This window comes from Ovis canadensis, chromosome 22, assembly GCF_042477335.2.
Source record: "Ovis canadensis isolate MfBH-ARS-UI-01 breed Bighorn chromosome 22, ARS-UI_OviCan_v2, whole genome shotgun sequence".
Lineage (NCBI taxonomy): Eukaryota > Metazoa > Chordata > Mammalia > Artiodactyla > Bovidae > Ovis > Ovis canadensis.
The window spans coordinates 33,713,989-33,732,747 of NC_091266.1; the positions used below are offsets into that span (position 1 = coordinate 33,713,989).

The window sequence follows — 18,759 nt, forward strand, 5'->3', positions numbered from 1 at the left end:
AATATTATGTGGTTAGAATTAAGCAGATACACTAGTTATTTGGCAAATTTGTTAAACGTCTGATTCTTGGTAAATCAGAGAGTATATCAGAGAAGTAAAAAATGGATCCCTCCTTGCATATGGAATATTGGTGGCTGATGAAATTAAAGGAGATTTAAATCCTCCAACCTGCTTTGTTGCTGTTGCTTAGTCGCTTCAGTCATGTCCAACTCTGTGTGACCCTATGGATTGTACCCTGCCAGGCTCCTCTGTCCATGGGATTTTCAAGGCAAGAATACTGGAGTGGGTTGCCATTTCCTCCTCCAGGGGATCTTCCCAACCCAGGGATCAAAACCTGGCCTCCTGCATTGCAGGCAGATTCTTTACCACTGAGACACCAGGGAATACTGACAACCTGCTTGCCCAGAACCAAAGCTCTGTCATTGAGACTAAAGTTCCCTGCTTCATTCTCATGTAGTGTTTAAAAGGTAGTAGTTAGCAAAAGAAAATAGTTTTTAAAACTACACATGTCTAACGGAAGAAAAACTAACAGCAAGTGCTGATTATAGATACTGATGAATTAAATAAAATAGTAGTAAAAGACGCTTACTCCTTGGAAAAGGAAAGTTATGACCAACCTAGATGGCATATTCAAAAGCAAAGACATTACTTTGCCAACAAATGTCGGTCTAGTCAAGGCTATGGTTTTTCCAGTAGTCATGTATGGATGTGAGAGTTGGGCTGTGAAGAAAGCTGAATGCCAAAGAATTGATGCTTTTGAACTGTGGTGTTGGAGAAGACTCTTGAGAGTCCCTTGGACTGCAAGGAGATCCAGCCTGTCCATTCTGAAGGAGATCAGTCCTGGGTGTTCTTTGGAAGGAATGATGCTAAAGCTGAAACTCCAGTACTTTGGCCACCTCATGTGAAGAGTTGACTCATTGGAAAAGACCCTGATGCTGGGAGGGATTGGAGAAGGGGATGACAGAGGATGAGATGGCTGGATGGCATCACTGACTTGATGGACGTGAGTTTGGGTGAACTCCAGGAGTTGGTGATGGACAGGGAGGCCTGGCATGCTGCGATTCATGGGGTCGCAAAGAGTTGGACATGACTGAGCGACTGAACTGAACTGAACTGAATAGTCATTTGCTACAACTTGCACTTTAGGCTTAATTTCCGTGTACAGTAATAACAATTAGATATACTGATAAGAATCATTTGTGGTACGTTTATTGGACGTTTTTAATACTGTATTTAACTCTTGATATGTAGGCAGGCTTCAAACTTCATCATTTGCCTATTCTTTAACCTATTGGTCTGCTTAACAAAATTGAAAATAATGTTGAAAGTGAAAGTCACTCAGTTGTGTCCAACTCATTGTGGCTCCATGGTCTATACAGTCCATGAAATTCTCCTGGGCAGAATACTGGAGTGGGTAGCCATTCCCTTTTCCAGGGGATCTTCCCAACCCAGGTCTCCCGCGTTGTTGGCGGATTCTTTAGCAGCTGAGCCACCAGAGAACCCCAAAGATAACATTGACATACAGTAAACATTGTATTAGGACTTCCCTGGTGGCTCAGCCCAGCAATTCCTATTTAGTCAATGTAAAAAGCAGTAATTTACACAAAATAAGAAGCTTTCTTTTTAGATAACTGACCTTAAAAAAAACAGGCATGTAAAATGGTGGAGTCATTTTCCCTAAGACTTGATGGCATTTAAAATAATAAGACATAGGAGAGTGGCATTTAATCAGTGAGTTGCATCTTGTCAGTTCTTATTAGCTTATTGCTTGAAATGTCAGTAAGCCATTGGTAGCAGACATGGCTATAGCTGTAGACCCATGTTCTACTTGCATAGGTCTTTTTAAAATAATTATTATAAAACCTGCATGCATACATATACTTCTGTTTCCTAGATTTACTATGTGGTATGGATTTTTTTTTAAATACTATTTAAATTTGGAGAAAGTGAAGAGGGACTAAAAAGCCTCTTGATGAAAGTAAAAGAGGAGAGTGAAAAAGTTGGCTTAAAGCTCAACATTCAGAAAACGAAGATCATGGCATCCAGTCCCATCACTTCATGGGAAATAGATGGGGAAACAGTGGAAACAGTGTCAGACTTTATTTTGGGGGGCTCCAAAATCACTAAAGATGGTGACTGCAGCCATGACATTAAAAGATGCTTACTCCTTGGAAGAAAAGCTATGACCAACCTAGATAGCATATTCAAAAGCAGAGACATTACTTTGCCAACAAAGGTCCATCTAGTCAAGGCTATGGTTTTTCCTGTGGTCATGTATGGATATGAGAGTTGGACTGTGAAGAAAGCTGAGCACCAAAGAATTGATGCTTTTGAACTGTGGTGTTGGAGGACTCTTAAGAGTCCCTTGGACTGCAAGGAGATCCAACCAGTCCATTCTGAAGGAGGTCGGCCCTGGGTGTTCTTTGGAAGGAATGATGCTAAAGCTGAAACTCCAGTACTTTGGCCACCTCGTGTGAAGAGTTGACTCACTGGAAAAGACTCTGATGCTGAGGGGGATTGGGGGCGGGAGGAAAAGGGGTCGACCGAGGATGAGATGGCTGGATGGCATCACCGACTCGATGGACGTGAGTCTGAGTGAACTCCGGGAGTTGGTGGACAGGAATGCCTGGCATGCTGCAATTCATGGCGTCGCAAAGAGTCAGACACGACTGAGTGACTGAACTGAACTGAACTGAAATTTGGAGAACTCCATTACAGCGTGGGAATGATCTTGAATTTTGACAGGAACAGCTCTAAAATGTCACCCCATCAGTTTTGTATCACACTTCTTAAGTCTAGGCCTTCTTAATCTTTCCCAAGTAAAACTTGTTATTTTTTCTTTCATTACTTTTCCTAAGATGTTATGTCTTGAAAATAAGCAGCTATGTAAGTGACCTCCCCCATTCTTATTCCCCCCATGCAAACTCAAAGGTGACAAACTTTAGAGTTACAAAAGAAACTTTAAGAAATGTTAAATCTTTAATTTTGTTTAAAGTTTAACTTTATTAACTATTTATTGCCCTGACAACTAACTACCATGCTGATACAGTTTTGTTGCTTCATTTATTCAGTAATGTCCTTGCTGTTTCAGGGATCAGTAGAGCTACTTTTGTATAGTTCTTAGAGAACTTTAATATTCTGTCAGGGATCAGAAAATCCAGCCCACAGTCGGTTTTTGTAATGCTTACAAGCTTAAAGAAGTAGTTGTGGAGGGGGAAGAACGAGATGTTACAGAGACTGTATGTGACTTGCAAAGCCTCAAGTATTTACTCTCTGGCCCTTACCAAAACGTTTCATTCTATTTCCATCAGGTTGTTGGAATTAAGAGAATGCTGAAATTTATTAATTTCCATATCCTATTTACTGCTCTCTGTGTTTTTCTTCCTCTGTGTATCAGAGCAACAACACAAGCAAATATAATTTAATGGCAAGAGAGCTAGGATTATAGAGAAGCGGGTAGGAGAGAAACAAGGAAGACTTGGCTTGTGGAAGGAAAGTAGGGTTCAACATTTGTCCACCTGACTTTTTTAAACTTTTAACTTTCAATAATTGCACATTTATAAAAAAGTTAAAAGAATGGCACACAATTTGCGTGTGCCCTGTACCTAGATTTGCCACTTGCTTTGCCATATTTGCCTTGTTAACTCATTCTTCTTTCTCTTTCACAAATATTGCATATCACACACACCCGCATCTTCCTGAACCATGTGAAAATAAGTTGTAGACATCACATCCCTCATACCCCTTTCCTCCTAAGTATTTTCATGTTTATTTCTCTATTTCCTAAGACTAAGGATATCTACTTACTTGACTACACAGTACAGTTACCAAAAGTTAGGAAAGTTAGCTTAGTTATACTGTCTAATCTACGAATCTCATTTAATTTTTCCCAGTTGTCCCGGTGACTTAATAGTTTTTTGCCCACTCCTTTAACCCAGAACCCAATTCAAGATTGCTCATTGACTTTGAGATTCATTATCCTTAGTCTCCTTTGATCTAGAATGGTTCCTGAGCCTTTTATTTCTGTATTTTTAATGACATTTACATTTTTGAAGAGTATAGGTCATTCATTTTGTAGAATGTCTCTTAATTTAGGTTTTCGATTTTTTTTTTTTATTATTAAATTCAGGTCATGATCTTTTATCAGGAATATCCAGTGATATCTTTATCAGTCCATCACATCATGAAATACACACAGTGTCAGTTTAGTAAGTGATTTTAACTTTGACAAGGTTTATGCCCATTGGGTTTCTCCACTGAAATGTTAACTGTTTTCCCCCTTATAATTAATAAGTAATTTGTACATAGGTACCGTGAGTGACTGTAAATAGTTTTTCCTCACCAAACTTTTATCATTTCAGTTTTAGTATTGATGGTAGTTTCTTGCTGGATTAAGTTATTTTTCCAGTGATTTGAAAATAGTGATCTTTCTGACTCCATTATTTCTTCTATTAATAAATTGTTTAATTGGCTTTAAAAGCTGGCTTAAAACTCAACAGTCAAAAAACTAAGATCCAATCCCATCACCTCATGGCAAATAGATGGACAAAGTGGAAACGGTAACAAATTTTATTTTCTTGGGCTCCAAAATCACTGCAGATGCTGACTGCAGCCACGAAATTAAGATGCTTACTCTTTGGAAGAGAAGCTATGACAAACTTAGATAGCGTATTAAAAAAGCAGAAATGTCACTTTGCCAACAAAAGTCTATATAGTCAAAACTATGGTTTTTCCAGTACTGTACCAATGTGAGCGCCAAAAAATTGACGCTTTCAAACTGTGGTGCTGGAGAAGACTCTTGAGAGTCCCTTGGACTGCAAGATAAACCAGTCAATCCTAAAGGAAATCGACCTTGAGTATTCATTGGAAGGATTGATGCTGAAGCGGAAGCTCCAATACTTTGACCACTTGATGCAAAGAGCTAAATCATTGGTAAAAACACTGATGCTGGGAAAGATTGAGGACAGAAAGAGAAGGTGGCAACAGAGAATACAATGGTTGGATGGCATCACCAACTCAATGGACAAGTTTGAGTAAACTCCAGGAGACAGTGCAAGACAGGGAAGCCTGGTGTGCTGCAGTTCAAGAGGTTGCAAAGAGTTGGACACTGCTTGGCGACGGAACAACACTGTGAGGAAGAGTTTTCTCTTTTCCTCTGCCAGTTTGGGGTCAAGATTCTTTCTCTATTCAGTAGGTTATCATGTAGTGTCCTAGATCTGGTTAGTCAGGGCCTCTTCAAGCTAACCTCCCGTGTCTTTTTGACATGTCCCTGTCATTTTTTAATCTCTTTTTTATCTACTTTCTAGTACAGGATATTTGGTCTTTTCTGTGTTCCAAAACTGGTTTCTGTTTTTGTAGGGGGGATCTGGTTTCTTTGGTAAGGAATTGTTAATGTTTATGTCGTCTGTGGGGTCACACAGAGTTGGACACGACTGAAGCAACTTAGCAGCAGTAGCAGCAGCAGCATACCTCCTTTTTAGTCCAAATAATATAGCTTTATTGGCAAAGACCAAGTGTTGTGCAGTAATCGGCCTTATCTTCATTTATATCTAAGGATATAGAAAAGAGTATCAAAATGCCACCGTTTCTTGGCCATTGACATACCTAGTTAGAATACTATGCAAAGAAGTGAATGGCAAGTAAAAGATACTGTTTTTTTTTACCTCCAAGTATGCTTGCTTGAAGAGAAAGATACATGAGTTTTTGGAAATGTGTCACATTTCTTTATGACTCTGAAAATGTAAGTAAAGGTCATTTCTTTGATTTCAAGTGGTAGTTCAGAAGTCACAATTCAGTGATACATTCAGTATCTAGCATTTTTAATACCCTGAATCTATTTTGAATGATTTTTATTGAGGTAATATTTATACACAATGAAATAAAAATTCATTTTAGAGTACAGATTAATGGATTTCGATATGTGTATACAAATTGATAACTGCCAGCACAATCAAGGTACAAGACAGTTTCTTCACCTTAAAATGTTTCCTCCTGCCCTTTTGAAATCGGTCACTTTATTGGACCCACAGACGCAAGCAATCTTTATAATTTTATCTTTCCTAGAATTTTATGTTTTAAGAATTACAGGTATATAGTCTTTTATTTTTGACTTTTCACTTAGCATAACTTTTAAATATTTATTTCTGATTTTGTATATGACATTTCGTTTCTTTTTATTGCTAAATAAGTCTCTGGGGGCGTGATATGCTGTTATTTATCCATTTTTTCTTTTTAAGTAGAATTTGAATTGTTTTCAGATGTTGGCTATTAGGCTTATTCACATGTAAGTCTTTGGGCATATATTTTCATTTCTCAGGGATACAATACCTAGAATTGGAATTGCTGGGTAATATTGTAATTGCACATTTAACCTTATAAAATACTGTCATATCTTTCACCAAAGTGACTGAAACATTTTTGTGTTTCTATCAGCAGTGTATGGGAATTCCACTGTTGCACATTTTGCCAACATTTTTATATAATTGATCTTTGAAATGTCACCTATTCTGGTAGGTCTGTAGTGGTACCTCATTGTGATTTTCATTTTCATTTCCCTGACGACTAGTGTGTTGAGTGTCTTTCTTTGTACCTATCTCTGTGAAACACAGTATAAATCTCTTGCTTTTTAAAAATACTTGCTAAGCTGTAATAGTTCTTTATATATCCTGTATAAAACTCTCATCAGTTTTTTCTCTTAAAGCTCAGGATTTATGTCCTTTCCAAGAAATGTTTGCCTAATCCGGTGTCAAGCACAAGAAAATTTCATATTTTCTTCTGAAGGTTTAGTGTTGTTAACTCTTACATTTTGATTTACTATTCATTTCTAGTAAATTTTTGTATATGTTGTATGAGGTAAATATTGAGGTTTATTGTATTCTGTAAGGTGATCCAGTTCCAGCATCATTTGTTGAAAAAATTTCCTCCCCTGCTCCAGATTGGATTATTTTGACATGTTTAAGTCAGTTGATGCCTATATGGTAGACCATGTAGGCGTATTTTTGAACTTTGTCCTGTGCCATTGAACTGTATACGTCTATCCTTACATCAATACTACAGTGTCTTTATTGCTAATCTTTATATCTTGAAATCAAGTAGTACGAATCCTGTTTGTTTTCTTTTTCAAACTTGCCCTAGATTCTATATGTTTTTAAATTAATTTATCAATTCTTAAAAAAGACCTATTAAGATTTTATTGTTGTGCCAAATCTGTGGATCAGTGTGGAGAGAATTAGCAGTGTTAAACCTTCCAATTTATGATTATGGTTTATCTCATTTTTATGCACATCATGTCTTACTTCCCTTAGCAGTGTTTTGTAGCGTCGGTTTAGCCTGAAGAATTTTATGTGGCATTTCTAGTAGTGCAGAAAGATGGCGCTTTTTAGTTGTAGAGAAATGTCACAGAGTAAACCTATTTGGAAACATTTTTAGATGTTTATTTCTTTGTCATTCCCCCAAATGTAATAAAGATAAAAATAAATTATATGGCTTATATATTTTTAGATAACCAGAAGCTTAATACAGAATTTGAGGGCTTTGCTGTTGAAGAAGATCCCGACCCGCTCAGCATATCTTTTTTTCTGCTTTTCGTGATGAGTCGTAAGACCACAAAGTGTTGACAGCTTACTGCAGCTCCCTTCCCCTCTACCTCTCCCTACCACTCTCACAGCTCCCTTAAAAGGGATTTCCTTAGAAGGAGGTTGGAAAAGTGATGCAAACTGGTGAAGCTACCAGAGAGCATAGCAGCTGAAATTGATGACGTAGTTTTCCCTGAAAGCTGTATACAGAATTAAGTTTTACACGCACATACATGCACATTGTTCATTTTGCCAACACTAGCGCTTAGAAAACAAACATTTCATAATACTGGAATGTAAAATAATAAATATGTGGGAACTACGTGAGTAAACAACAGAATTTTCAGTTCGGTTCAGTCGCTCAGTCGTGTCTGCTCTTTGCAACCCCATGGACTGCAGCATGCCAGGCCTCCCTTTCCTTCACCACCTCCCAGAGCTTGCTCAAACTCACGTCCATCGAGTTGGTGATGCCATCCAACTGCTTCATCTTCTGTCGTCCCCTTCTTTTCCCGCCTTCAGTCTTTCCCAGCATCAGTCTTTTCCAAGCAGTCAGTTCTTTGCATCAGATGACCCAAAAGATTGGAGCTTCAGCTTCAGCATCAGTCCTTCCAGTGAATATTCAGGACTGATTTCCTTTAGGATTGACTGGTTTGATCTCCTGTAGTCCAGTAGAATTTTGAGATCCATTAAATTTTGAGATAAATGTAAAGCAGTTCCTGAAAAAGATGACTGGACATCTTTAAGGATATTGCTTCTTTCTGAATTACTTTCTAAATATAGTACTAATCAGATCGAAACATGTCTTCTTTGGAGAAGTGGTGGTGGTGAGAACAGAATTGACTGAGTGATTTTAAATGCAGTCTGATGGAATAAAGGTTGAATAGCCAGGACATTTCGGAAAATATAAGTGGCAAATGGAATTTGCCTTCCCAAATACGAAGACTTACTATAAATATGTAATAGTTGTTAAAGTATGAACTGATGATGCTTTTTTACAGGTCCTTATTAAGGAGAGAGCTTTTAAAAAACGTAATGACTACTCCCTACTCCAGATTTACAGAATCAAAAGCTCTGGGAGTATGTTCTAGGCATGTATGCCTTTAAGAAGCTCATAGTAGGTTCTGGTAGGACAGAATTACCTCTGACTATGAACCAACCAGTCTGCGTAGACTAATTCTTGAATTCTGAGGGAAGCAACCCATAGGTGATATAAATTCCAGTTCTGATCTCGTTTTATTCCTGTTTAGTTCTGGGCCAAGAATTTGTTTGGTAAGGAATGATAATAAATGCAAAGAACAGTGGTTTTTTTGTTTATAGAAGAGTGTGTCATATCATTTTTGTTGTTTTTGCCACACAATACATAATGTTTCTTGTTAGAATTCATGTATGGGGGGGGGGGCATCACATGAGTCAACCTCCTGTCTCCTGACTATTTTGTCAGCTTTTTCAGCTCTGTGTCATAGAAGCATTCTTGCTCTCGTTGGTCCGTTTAATTTTGGCGCGCTTAGCTACCGTGAGGGAGGATGGGCTACGCTTTGTTTATACGTCGCTGTGTAAATTTCTAGCTTCATGGCCAGATGCACTTGAAAAAGATACATGATTTTGTGCTGTGTCTTTCATCTTTGGTTGTAACATGGTTAGGATTGTTTTGATTAAAACAACTATTTGGTGAAAATTATTTTAAAAGAACATATAAACTTGGAAAATAGTTATCGTAAGGGCACAAAGCAAATGGAGAATCATTTGTTCCAAAAAAAAATTAATCTATTTAATCTCTGTAAGAACAAGAGTCTAAGACATTTGAGCTATGACCCACTCCTACTCACTTCCCTGAGCTCAATCTGAGAGAAGCTCTACTCTGAACAGGAGGGGAAAACTGTGGGCATCTTTTATACATTCGGGATTCTTATTGCAGAAACTTTCATCCAGACAGATCAAGTGAAAGGGCCCAGGGCCCCCTTTCCTCACTCAGCCTTTATTGTGAGTGAAGTCTACTGTAGACATAGCAGGCTAAGAATACTAGGCCTCAGTTGCTGGGCCAGGCCTCATCCAAGAAGGGCAAGTTATCTGGCACCCCCACTCACAAAGCACAGATGTCACTCTGAGAGAAGTGAGTCACTCTCCCAGCCCCCAGTTCCTGTGCAGAGTGTCAGAAAGGTTATTCCTAAGGGAGAGGCAGGCCTTAAGAATAGAGACCTCTGTAGCTCTCCTAAGGAGACTAACTTTATTTGAAACAGCTTGTGACAAGTTGTTGAAAATTATGATCTTTGTGGTGAACAGTTAAAAGGAGGCTCATAGTTCCTTGTGCTAATAGCAACAAGTGAAATGGCAGACAAGTTAGAAGTTTAAAGAGAGAATCAGAAAAACAGCAAGAAAGTGCCCTCCTGGGGTTCGAACAAGCCTTAAAGACTGGCAACACCCTGCCCCTGCCACGAGGCTCCACTTTTATTGGATCAGACTGAGGTGCAGTTACTCTCCAGGGTGTGGCAAAAATAGTAGAACAGTTAGTAGAGACTGTTATCTGGGTTTGGGATACCACTATAGGCAGACCAACCAGAATCTTATAAAGGAGAGATTCGAGAATAAAACTGCATAAGGGAGCCAAGCTAAACCCATAGTTATTCCTGGTGGACAGAGACTCTGCATGCTTAAGACAGCATCCTCTGAGAAGTGGTATCAGAGGCTGCACACTGCCGGGGAATTAGAGATAAAGATGGACATTTTGAGAAAACAACAAAAGGGTCAATCTATAACTATATTCTCTCCTAACAGTAAACCCCCAGAATGCATGAAGCAAAATGCTACAGAATTGAAGGGAGAAATAGACAATTCAGAATAATAGATGGACACATCAGTAGTCCACTTTCAGTAATGGATAGAGTATCTAGGCAGAAGATCAACAAACCTGGAAGACTTGAACAACTCTATGAATCAACTAAATTTAGTAGATATCTATAGAACACTCCACCAAACGAGCAAAATACTCATTCTCTCAAGTGCACATGAAACATTCTCTAGGAGAGTATATCCTGGGCCATTAAAAAAAATAATAAATTTTAAAGAATTGCAATCATACAAAATATGTTTTCCAGTCACAGTGGAATGAAATTGGAAATCAGTTACAGAGTAATGTAAGGAATTCACAAATCTGTGGAAATTAAAGCACTTCTAAGTAACCGGTGGATCACAGAAGAAATCACAAAGGAGTAGAAAATAGTTTGAGATAAATAAAAGCGAAACCAAAACATACCAAAACTTATGAGATATAGCTGTCAGTACTTAGAAGGTAATTTATAGCTACGAATGCCTACGTTAAATGAAAAAGCTTTCAAATCATTATACTAACTGTCCACTTTGGGACTAGAAAAAGAAGAGCAAATTAAACCATAAGTAAGCAGAAATAAGGGCATGAGTAGAGCAGAAATAAATAGTAAAATAGAGAATATCGTCATAACTAAAAGTTGGTTCTATGAAAATGTCGATAGTTGAGAAACCCTTATTTAACGCCGATCAGAGTAAAAAGAAGATTCAAATTACTAAATCACAAGTTGATACGGGGAAATCGCCACTGACCTTACAGCAATAAAAAGGATTATAAGAGGAGTACAATTGATAATATGTGTGCCAGAAGATTAGATAATTTAGATAAAATAGGTACATGCTTACAAAGACACAGACTACTGAAACTGGCACAAGAAGAAATAGAATATCTGATCGGACATATGTTGCAGATTGAATTGTGTCCCCCTTTCCCCCCAAAAAGAAAATGCTGAAGTTCCAATCCCTGGTACCTGTGAGTGTTAGTCGCTCAGTCTTGTCCAACTCTTTGTGACTCCATGGACTATAGAGCCCGCCAGGCTCCTCTATCCATGAAATTCTCCAGGCAGAAATACTGGAGTGGGTAAGCTATTCCCTTCTCCGAGGCATCTTCCTGACCCAGGGATTGAACCTGGGTTTCCTGTATTGCAGGCGGATTCTTTACCATCTGAGCAACCAGGGATGCCTTAAGACATTTGGAAATGAGGTCTTTGCAGATGTAATGAAGTCAAGATGAAATTTTACTGGATTTGGTTGGGCCATAAATCCAGTGACTGATATCCTTATAAAGAGAGTTGGAAAGACAGACACACATAACATAGGGAAGAAGGCGATGTAAAGATGGAGGAAGAAATTGGAGTTACACTGTCACAAGCCAGGAAACACCAAGGATTGCTAGAAACTAACAGAAGCTAGAAAGAGGCAAGAAAGGATTCTCCTCTTGAGCCTTCAGAAGGAGCAGGCCCTGGAGACCCCTTGATTTTAGACTTCTAGACTCCAGAGCTCTGAGACAAGTACCTTTCTACTGTTTTTAAGCCACCCAGTTTGTGATAGTAGTTACATTAATAATGTGTATAATTAATAATGTGTGTGTTAGTCACTCAGTTGTGTTTGAATCTTGGCAACCCCTGGACTGTAGCCCTCTAGGCTCCTTTGTCCATGGGATTCTTCAGGCAAGAATACTGGAGTGGGTTGCCATTCCCTTTTCCAGGAGATCTTCCCAACCCAAGGATTGAACATGGTATTCCCACATTGCAGGCAGATTCTTTACCATCTGAGCTACCAGGGAAGCCCATATTAATAGTAGCTCTAGGAAATTAATATGACCCAGAACAAGTAGAGATTGAATTAGTAATTTTAAAATATTCAGGAAAAAAAAGCATATGGCTAGTTCACTGATGATTTCTACCAGATATTTTTTTAAAAGAATGAATACCAATTCTTCACAAACTTGTCTAAGATATAAAGAAAGAACATTTCTTTATTCTGTGAGGCCAGTATTATTTGAAAACCAAAACCAGGCAAAGACATCATACAAAAACTACAGACCAGTAGCACTAGTGTGTAAAACTACACACTAGTATAATCACAAAAAATCCTTAACAAAATATTACCAAACCAAATCTAACAGTGTATAAAAACTGTTATACACCACCATTAATTTGAGATTTGTCTTAGGAATGCAAGGTTGGTGTAACACCACAAAATCAATTAATTTGTAATACAGTGTATTAATAAAACAAGTGACAGGAATCGCATGGTCATCTCAGTAGATGCCTCCCAAATCCAATACCTGCTCATCATAAAAATGCCCTGCAAACTGGAATAGCAGGGCACTTCATCAGCCCTACCTACAGAAATGTACAGCTAATACATCTGTTGTTATTGTTTAGTCACTAGGTCATATCTGACACTTTTGCAGCCCTATGGACTGTAGCCTGTCAGGCTCCTCTATCCATGTTTTCCCAGGCAGGAATACTGGAGTGGGTTGCCATTTCCTTTCCAAGGGGATCTTCCTGATCCAGGGATTGAACCCACATCTCTTTCATTGGCAGACAAATTGTTTACAGCCGAGCCCCCGGGGAAGCGCAGCTCACATCACACCTAATAGTAAAAGACTGAACAGTTTCCCCTAAAATCAGGTGACCACTTCTTTGTTTGGTGTTTTACAACAGGTTCTAGCTTTGGAAGTTAAGTGATAAGAAGAAATGAAAATTATCCCGATTATTAAAGAGGAAATAAAAGTGATATTATATGTAGAAAATCCTAAGGAATCTATAAAACACTATCAGATTTAACCAGAATCAGCAGAGTTGCAGAATACAGCTTTTTTTTTAATAGTTGAATTTCTATACATTATCAGTGAACAGTCTAAACATGAAATTAAGAAAATTCCATTTACAATAGCATTAAAAATAAATATTAGAAAGAAATTTTATCAAGTGTAAGACTCATACACTGTAAATGACAAAATATTGTTGAAAGAAAGATGTAGATTAATGAAAAGACATGCCGTGTTCATGGATAGGAAGTCTCAATACTGTGAAGATGGCATTTCGCCCCAGATGATCTGCATGTTCCCTGTCCAGACCCCAGCTGGTTTCTTTGCAGGAATTGCCAAGTTAATGATAAATTTCATAGGAAGATCCAAGGGACTCTGAAGAGCCAAAACAACCTTAGAGCAAATTGACAGGTCTTGCACTTCCCAGTTTCAAAACTTACCACAAAACTGTAATGATAAACACAGTGTGTACTGGCATAAGAACAGGTATATAGAGATTGATGGTACAGAATTGAGATGCAGAAGTTAACTTTATTGCTGGTGATTTTTCACAAAGGAAGTTGGACCCCTTCCTTATACCATACAGAAAAATTTAGTCGAAATGGATTTTGGACCCAAAAGTAAGTCCTAAAATGGTAAAGCGACCCCATGGAGTAGCCCTCCAGACCCGTCCATTCTATGGAGAACGTCCATGGAATTCTCCAGGCAAGAGTACTAGAGTGAGTAGCCATTCTCTTCTCCAGGGGATCTTCTGAACCCAGGGAGTGAACCCGTGTCTCCCGCATTGCAGGCAGATTATTTACTGTCTGAGCCACCAGGGAAGCCCTTTTAGAAGAAAATGTAGGAGTAAATATTCACAGTCTTGGGTTAACCACTAGTTTTTTTAGATACAATAGCAAAAGCACAAATGGCCAAAAAGAAAAAAGACAAATTGGGATTCATTAAAATTAAAAAAGTTTCGTATTGTTAAAATAGTATCAGTGAAGGGTTGAGAAAGCGCACGGATGGGAGAAAATATTTGCAAGTTATATATCTGATAATGAACTTGTATCCAGAATATCAAAAATTCTTAGCTCAGCAAAAGATAAATGTGGTGGTGGTTTAGTTGCTAAGTCGTGTCAAACTCTTTGCAATCCCATGGACTGTAACCCTCCAGGCTCCTCTGTCCGTGGCATTTCCCAGGCAAGAGTACTGGAGTGGGTTGCCATTTTCTTCTCCAGGGGATCTTGCTGACCCAAGGATCAAACCCACAGACCTGTGTATTCTACATCGCAGGCAGATTCTTTACCCTTGAGCCACCAGAGAAACCCCAAAAGATAAATAGCCCAGTTGAAAACCAAGCAAACTGTGTGAGTATGTATTTCTCTGAAGGAGATATTTGAATGGCCAGTGGGCTTCCCTGGTGCCTCAGATAGTAAAGAGTCCACCTACAGTGCAGGAGACCCAGGTTCAATCCCTGGGTGGGGAACATCCCTCGGAGAAGGTGTGGCAGTGCACTCCAGTATTCTTGCCTGGAGAATTCCACAGACAGAAGCCTGGTGGGCTCCAGTCCAGGGAGTCACATAGAGTTGGACACAAGTGAGTGACTGTCACTTTAATTTTCAAGCAAACAAAAAGATGCTTAACACCAGTAGTCATTAGGAAAATGCAAGTCTAAATCATGAGATATCACTTGTTACATATTAGGATGGGTGTAATCAAAAAATTACAAATATCCATGAGTATGTGGAGTGGAAACCCTCATTACTGTTGGAAATGTCAAGTGGTACACAACTTCAGACATGGTTTGACACTTCTTTAAAATGGTAAGATAGTTAACCACGTGATCCAGAAATTACACTCCTACCAAGAGAAATTAAAATATATATCCACACAAAATTTGACATGGATATTAAAAGCAGCATTGTTCATATCACAGTAGGCAAAAGTAGAAACAACATAAAAGTTCATCAGCTGATGAATGGTTAAAATGTTTAGCCTTACAGTGGTATGTTATTTGGCAGTAAAAGGAAGTAGATATTGATACCTGCTACAACTTGAATGAACCTTGAAAACATTATTCTAGGGAAAAGAAGTCAGTCACCAAAACCCAAATATTGTTTAACTGTGTGAAATTTCCAGAACAGATAAGTCTGTTAGTGGTTGACTAAGGTTGGGAAAATGGAGAGTGACTGTTACTGAATATAGGGTTTCCTTTGGGGGTACAGAAATGTTCTAAAGTTAGATTATGGTGATGGTTCTGCTATGGATATACTGAAACATTGAATTTTACTTTAAATGAGTGAATTGTATGGTGTGTGAATTACAAACAGTGAAACTATTTACAAAACAAAATGAATAGATATGACTACAATTATTATGAACCAACTAAAAAGTAAGCTGTATATTTCAGAGTACAAATTGATAAAATTTGTAAATGTTTGAATCAAGAAAGGACATGTAGCAGTTGCCTTACTGAATTCTAGATTAGTTGCTCTATGTTGATTTAGGTTAGCAAGTAGCCTGAATGCTACATTAAACATAAAGTGTAAATAATTCTGTTCAAAGTTAATTATACTGACTAAATATAGGGCTAAGGACACTTAAATAGTTACTCCATGTAATGTCTGATTTTTAAAAATCAATAAACAATGAATGGCATTGAAGTGTAATAATGCAAATAAGGATTTTATCAAACTCTCTAATACCTGTTCCTGATACATTTTAAATGTTAAATTTATATCAAAATTAGATTGTGATTCATTTTTAAAAGTTACTTTCTTAATAATTTCCTTCATCCATAGAAGAGAATGTTGGCAAAGAGAACTGTAATAAAGGTTTTTATAATGATTTGTAACACTTAAATATTTTAAGAAATTTTAAACTAATGTGGCAAACGTACAATGTCGTACAGAAAATGTTAAGAAATCATTGTTTTAGTTTGAGTGTGCAAGAGAGTTCTTCATAGTGAACTATTTGTTTACGATGTATAATGTCCTTCCAAAAAACATAGTTTGAATTGCACTGTTGACACAGTTGAGTCATGGGGAAATCATGGACAGTAGATGGCATATATCATTGGGTGTGTTTAATTTTTGAGGAAATCACTTGTGAATTGCAATGTGCCTTGAACGTTTACTTCCTTTTCACTGTGCCAAGGTATGTCCCGTTTTCTTTTAGTATTTAGAGCACTTTAAAGTTTTTCATGATGCAAGTAAGTGCATGTGTTGATGCATTGCAGTGAAGTAAATTATAAGCACTGGAACTCAAAATATGTACTTTGTTTTTCTTTATACTCTGTTTTCTGTCATCATAATTTACTATTTATTAACTGCAAAGGTGGAAGTGAGTACAAAGCATTGTCAGCCTAGACCAGGTCTCCTGCCATCTGAGAGCATATTCTGAGAGGCATCTAGAATGGCATTTTGAAAGTTTGATCAGGACCCACATTTTTATATTACAAACATTCAAGCATATATATAGATATATCTAATGTTGAAATGTTTACCCTTAAGATAGCGAAGTGTTTAACTCTTTTAATACAATGCATTCTATTTTTCAATTTTTTTTTCCTAGTGCTAGTTATGACCCATTAATTTCACGGCCCCCTAAAGATTTGAAAGCTACCATTTGTAAAATAGTACTCTAGGGACAGAATTATGAAGTCAAGTACCTTATTTTTGAGTTTCTCTCATAATGGCCCTTAAAGAAAGTGTTTTGTGTCTGGAGAAAACAGGTTATGCTGGTAGGGCGAACATGATTCTCAAATGAGATTTGGTGTTTAAGATACCTTTTCATGTGAGTTAGATACCTTTTCATGTGAGTTGGGTTGTCTGTAAACTGTTGGTATAAATGTAACAAGAACCAATGCATTTGAATGCTCAAAGAAATTTTCCTTTTGGTAATTATAGTTTAATTAGAGTTAACCTACAAAATTAAGCAAAATTCATAATCAGAAAACACCCCAAATAATCTTTTATATTCATTTTGCTTTTATACTTTTGTGGCGATAAATACTATCCTGACTTGAAGTTCTAAAATATTTGAATTGTATTAAACTGATTTATCTGTTATTAACATTTGTCTTTGATTTTGGATCTCTGCTTTTGATATTGAATGGGGAAGGATTTTTGTGCAAACATTTCATCAAATATTTTTGCAGGGACACTTAGTCGGTCTGGATGAGCCAGCTTCGGGAGCTGGGCAAGAAGCTCTGCTTAAACAAGAGCAAGCAAAAATCATTCGATTCGAGAGACAAGCAGAAGAGTTCCTCAATGCAGTCTTTTGTAGAAAAGGTTGGTTCCAGTGAAGAATGACATTTAGTATCTGCTTGTCTTATCTTAGTCTCCTTAATTTCAATGTCCGTTTTTAAAAGAGTTAATTTTAAACACATTTTTCTTTATTGATAGTATGCTTTATAATTTTCTATATTCCTTTGGTCAAGGTAAATTGGAATGGGTAATGCACCCCTCTCCCTCCTTTTAGCTGTGCAGTGATGGTGCCATGTAAGATTTAGTTAAATAATTCTTAAAATTATTATGAATGTGTGAAAATTGTAAGGTCTCAGTAGTTCTGTATTTGTTAGACAAATTTTCTTAGCTAAACAGTCACTGTTGGGAGTTCGTTGATAGTCTAGTGGTTAGGATTCCAGGCTTCCATTGCCATGGCCCAGGTTCATTCCCTAGTCAGAGAACTAAGAATCCCACAAGCTCACAATATGGCCCCCCCCCAAAAAAAAAAGAAGAAGTCACTATTTTAGTCACTGATAACCATAAAACTGTATAGAATTTTAATAATTCCTCATTGAAATTTCATTTGGAGGAAAAAGTTTTATCTTAAAATTAGATCTGCAAACTTTTTTTTCTCCTTGATACAGCCTTGTTTTACTAAAAAATTTAAGTATTAAAATTAAAGAAATTCTTTCTAAATGAATTTGTTTTCCTTATTTATGCCATGTCTCTAGTTCCTCCCATGTCTCTAGTTCCACAATGGTGATTACTATGATAGGCTCTAAAGTTTTTTTTTATTTAATCTTCAGCAGACTCAATGATTCTATTTTCTTTAATATTTCTCCATATGTTCTGGTTTACACCTCTCATTCCTTTGAAAGTAGCCTTCTCTTTTCCAAAATCTGAAGGGTAATGTTTGTCTATACAGTAGTTATAAGTCTGATAAGTGCAGATTCCAACGGGTTAGTTACATACACTTGGAGACTAGCTGAGCTTCTGTTTAATGTGATCGATATTTTCAAAAGGGAGTGTGAAGTAAAGTGACATACGAAATTAAGGAGTACAGAAGGGTTTTGTTTTCAGAGGCACTTTTTCCCCTCCTTCTTCCATCAGATCTCCAGATAAAATTAAATCTTTTACTACATCCTCACTTCCTTTAATATCCTCTAGTACCCTCTGACCTCGAGCTCCCAACCAAGGCCTCCATGCTCACCATTTCATTTCCATAAAATACCCTGATTCCAAAGCTATGTTCAAAACGTTAGGTTTATGAACATTTGAGTGTTCTATTAAAGTAACTCACATTTAAAGTATAAATGACTGATATATCAGTTGTGAGTTTATTAACTAAATAAAATATCTTTCCAGCTTCTCTGCT

At 37.4% G+C, this 18,759-nt stretch overlaps 1 protein-coding gene across 25 annotated transcripts in view; it reads left to right on the forward strand.

The window, feature by feature from the left end:
* LCOR (ligand dependent nuclear receptor corepressor) overlaps positions 1-18,759 on the forward strand; it is a 126,309-nt gene that overhangs the window by 66,084 nt on the left and 41,466 nt on the right. For 19 of the 25 annotated variants that reach the window (XM_069568205.1, XM_069568186.1, XM_069568201.1 and 16 more), the window contains one exon: positions 17,315-17,447. The exons of the other annotated variants lie outside the window; for them this stretch is intronic. Coding sequence is in view for 7 of the 19 variants with exons in the window: in XM_069568201.1 (XP_069424302.1) it covers positions 17,315-17,447 (133 nt within the window). In the remaining 12 variants the exon portion in view is untranslated. The remainder of the gene's footprint in view (positions 1-17,314; positions 17,448-18,759) is intronic. 25 annotated transcript variants of the gene reach the window in all.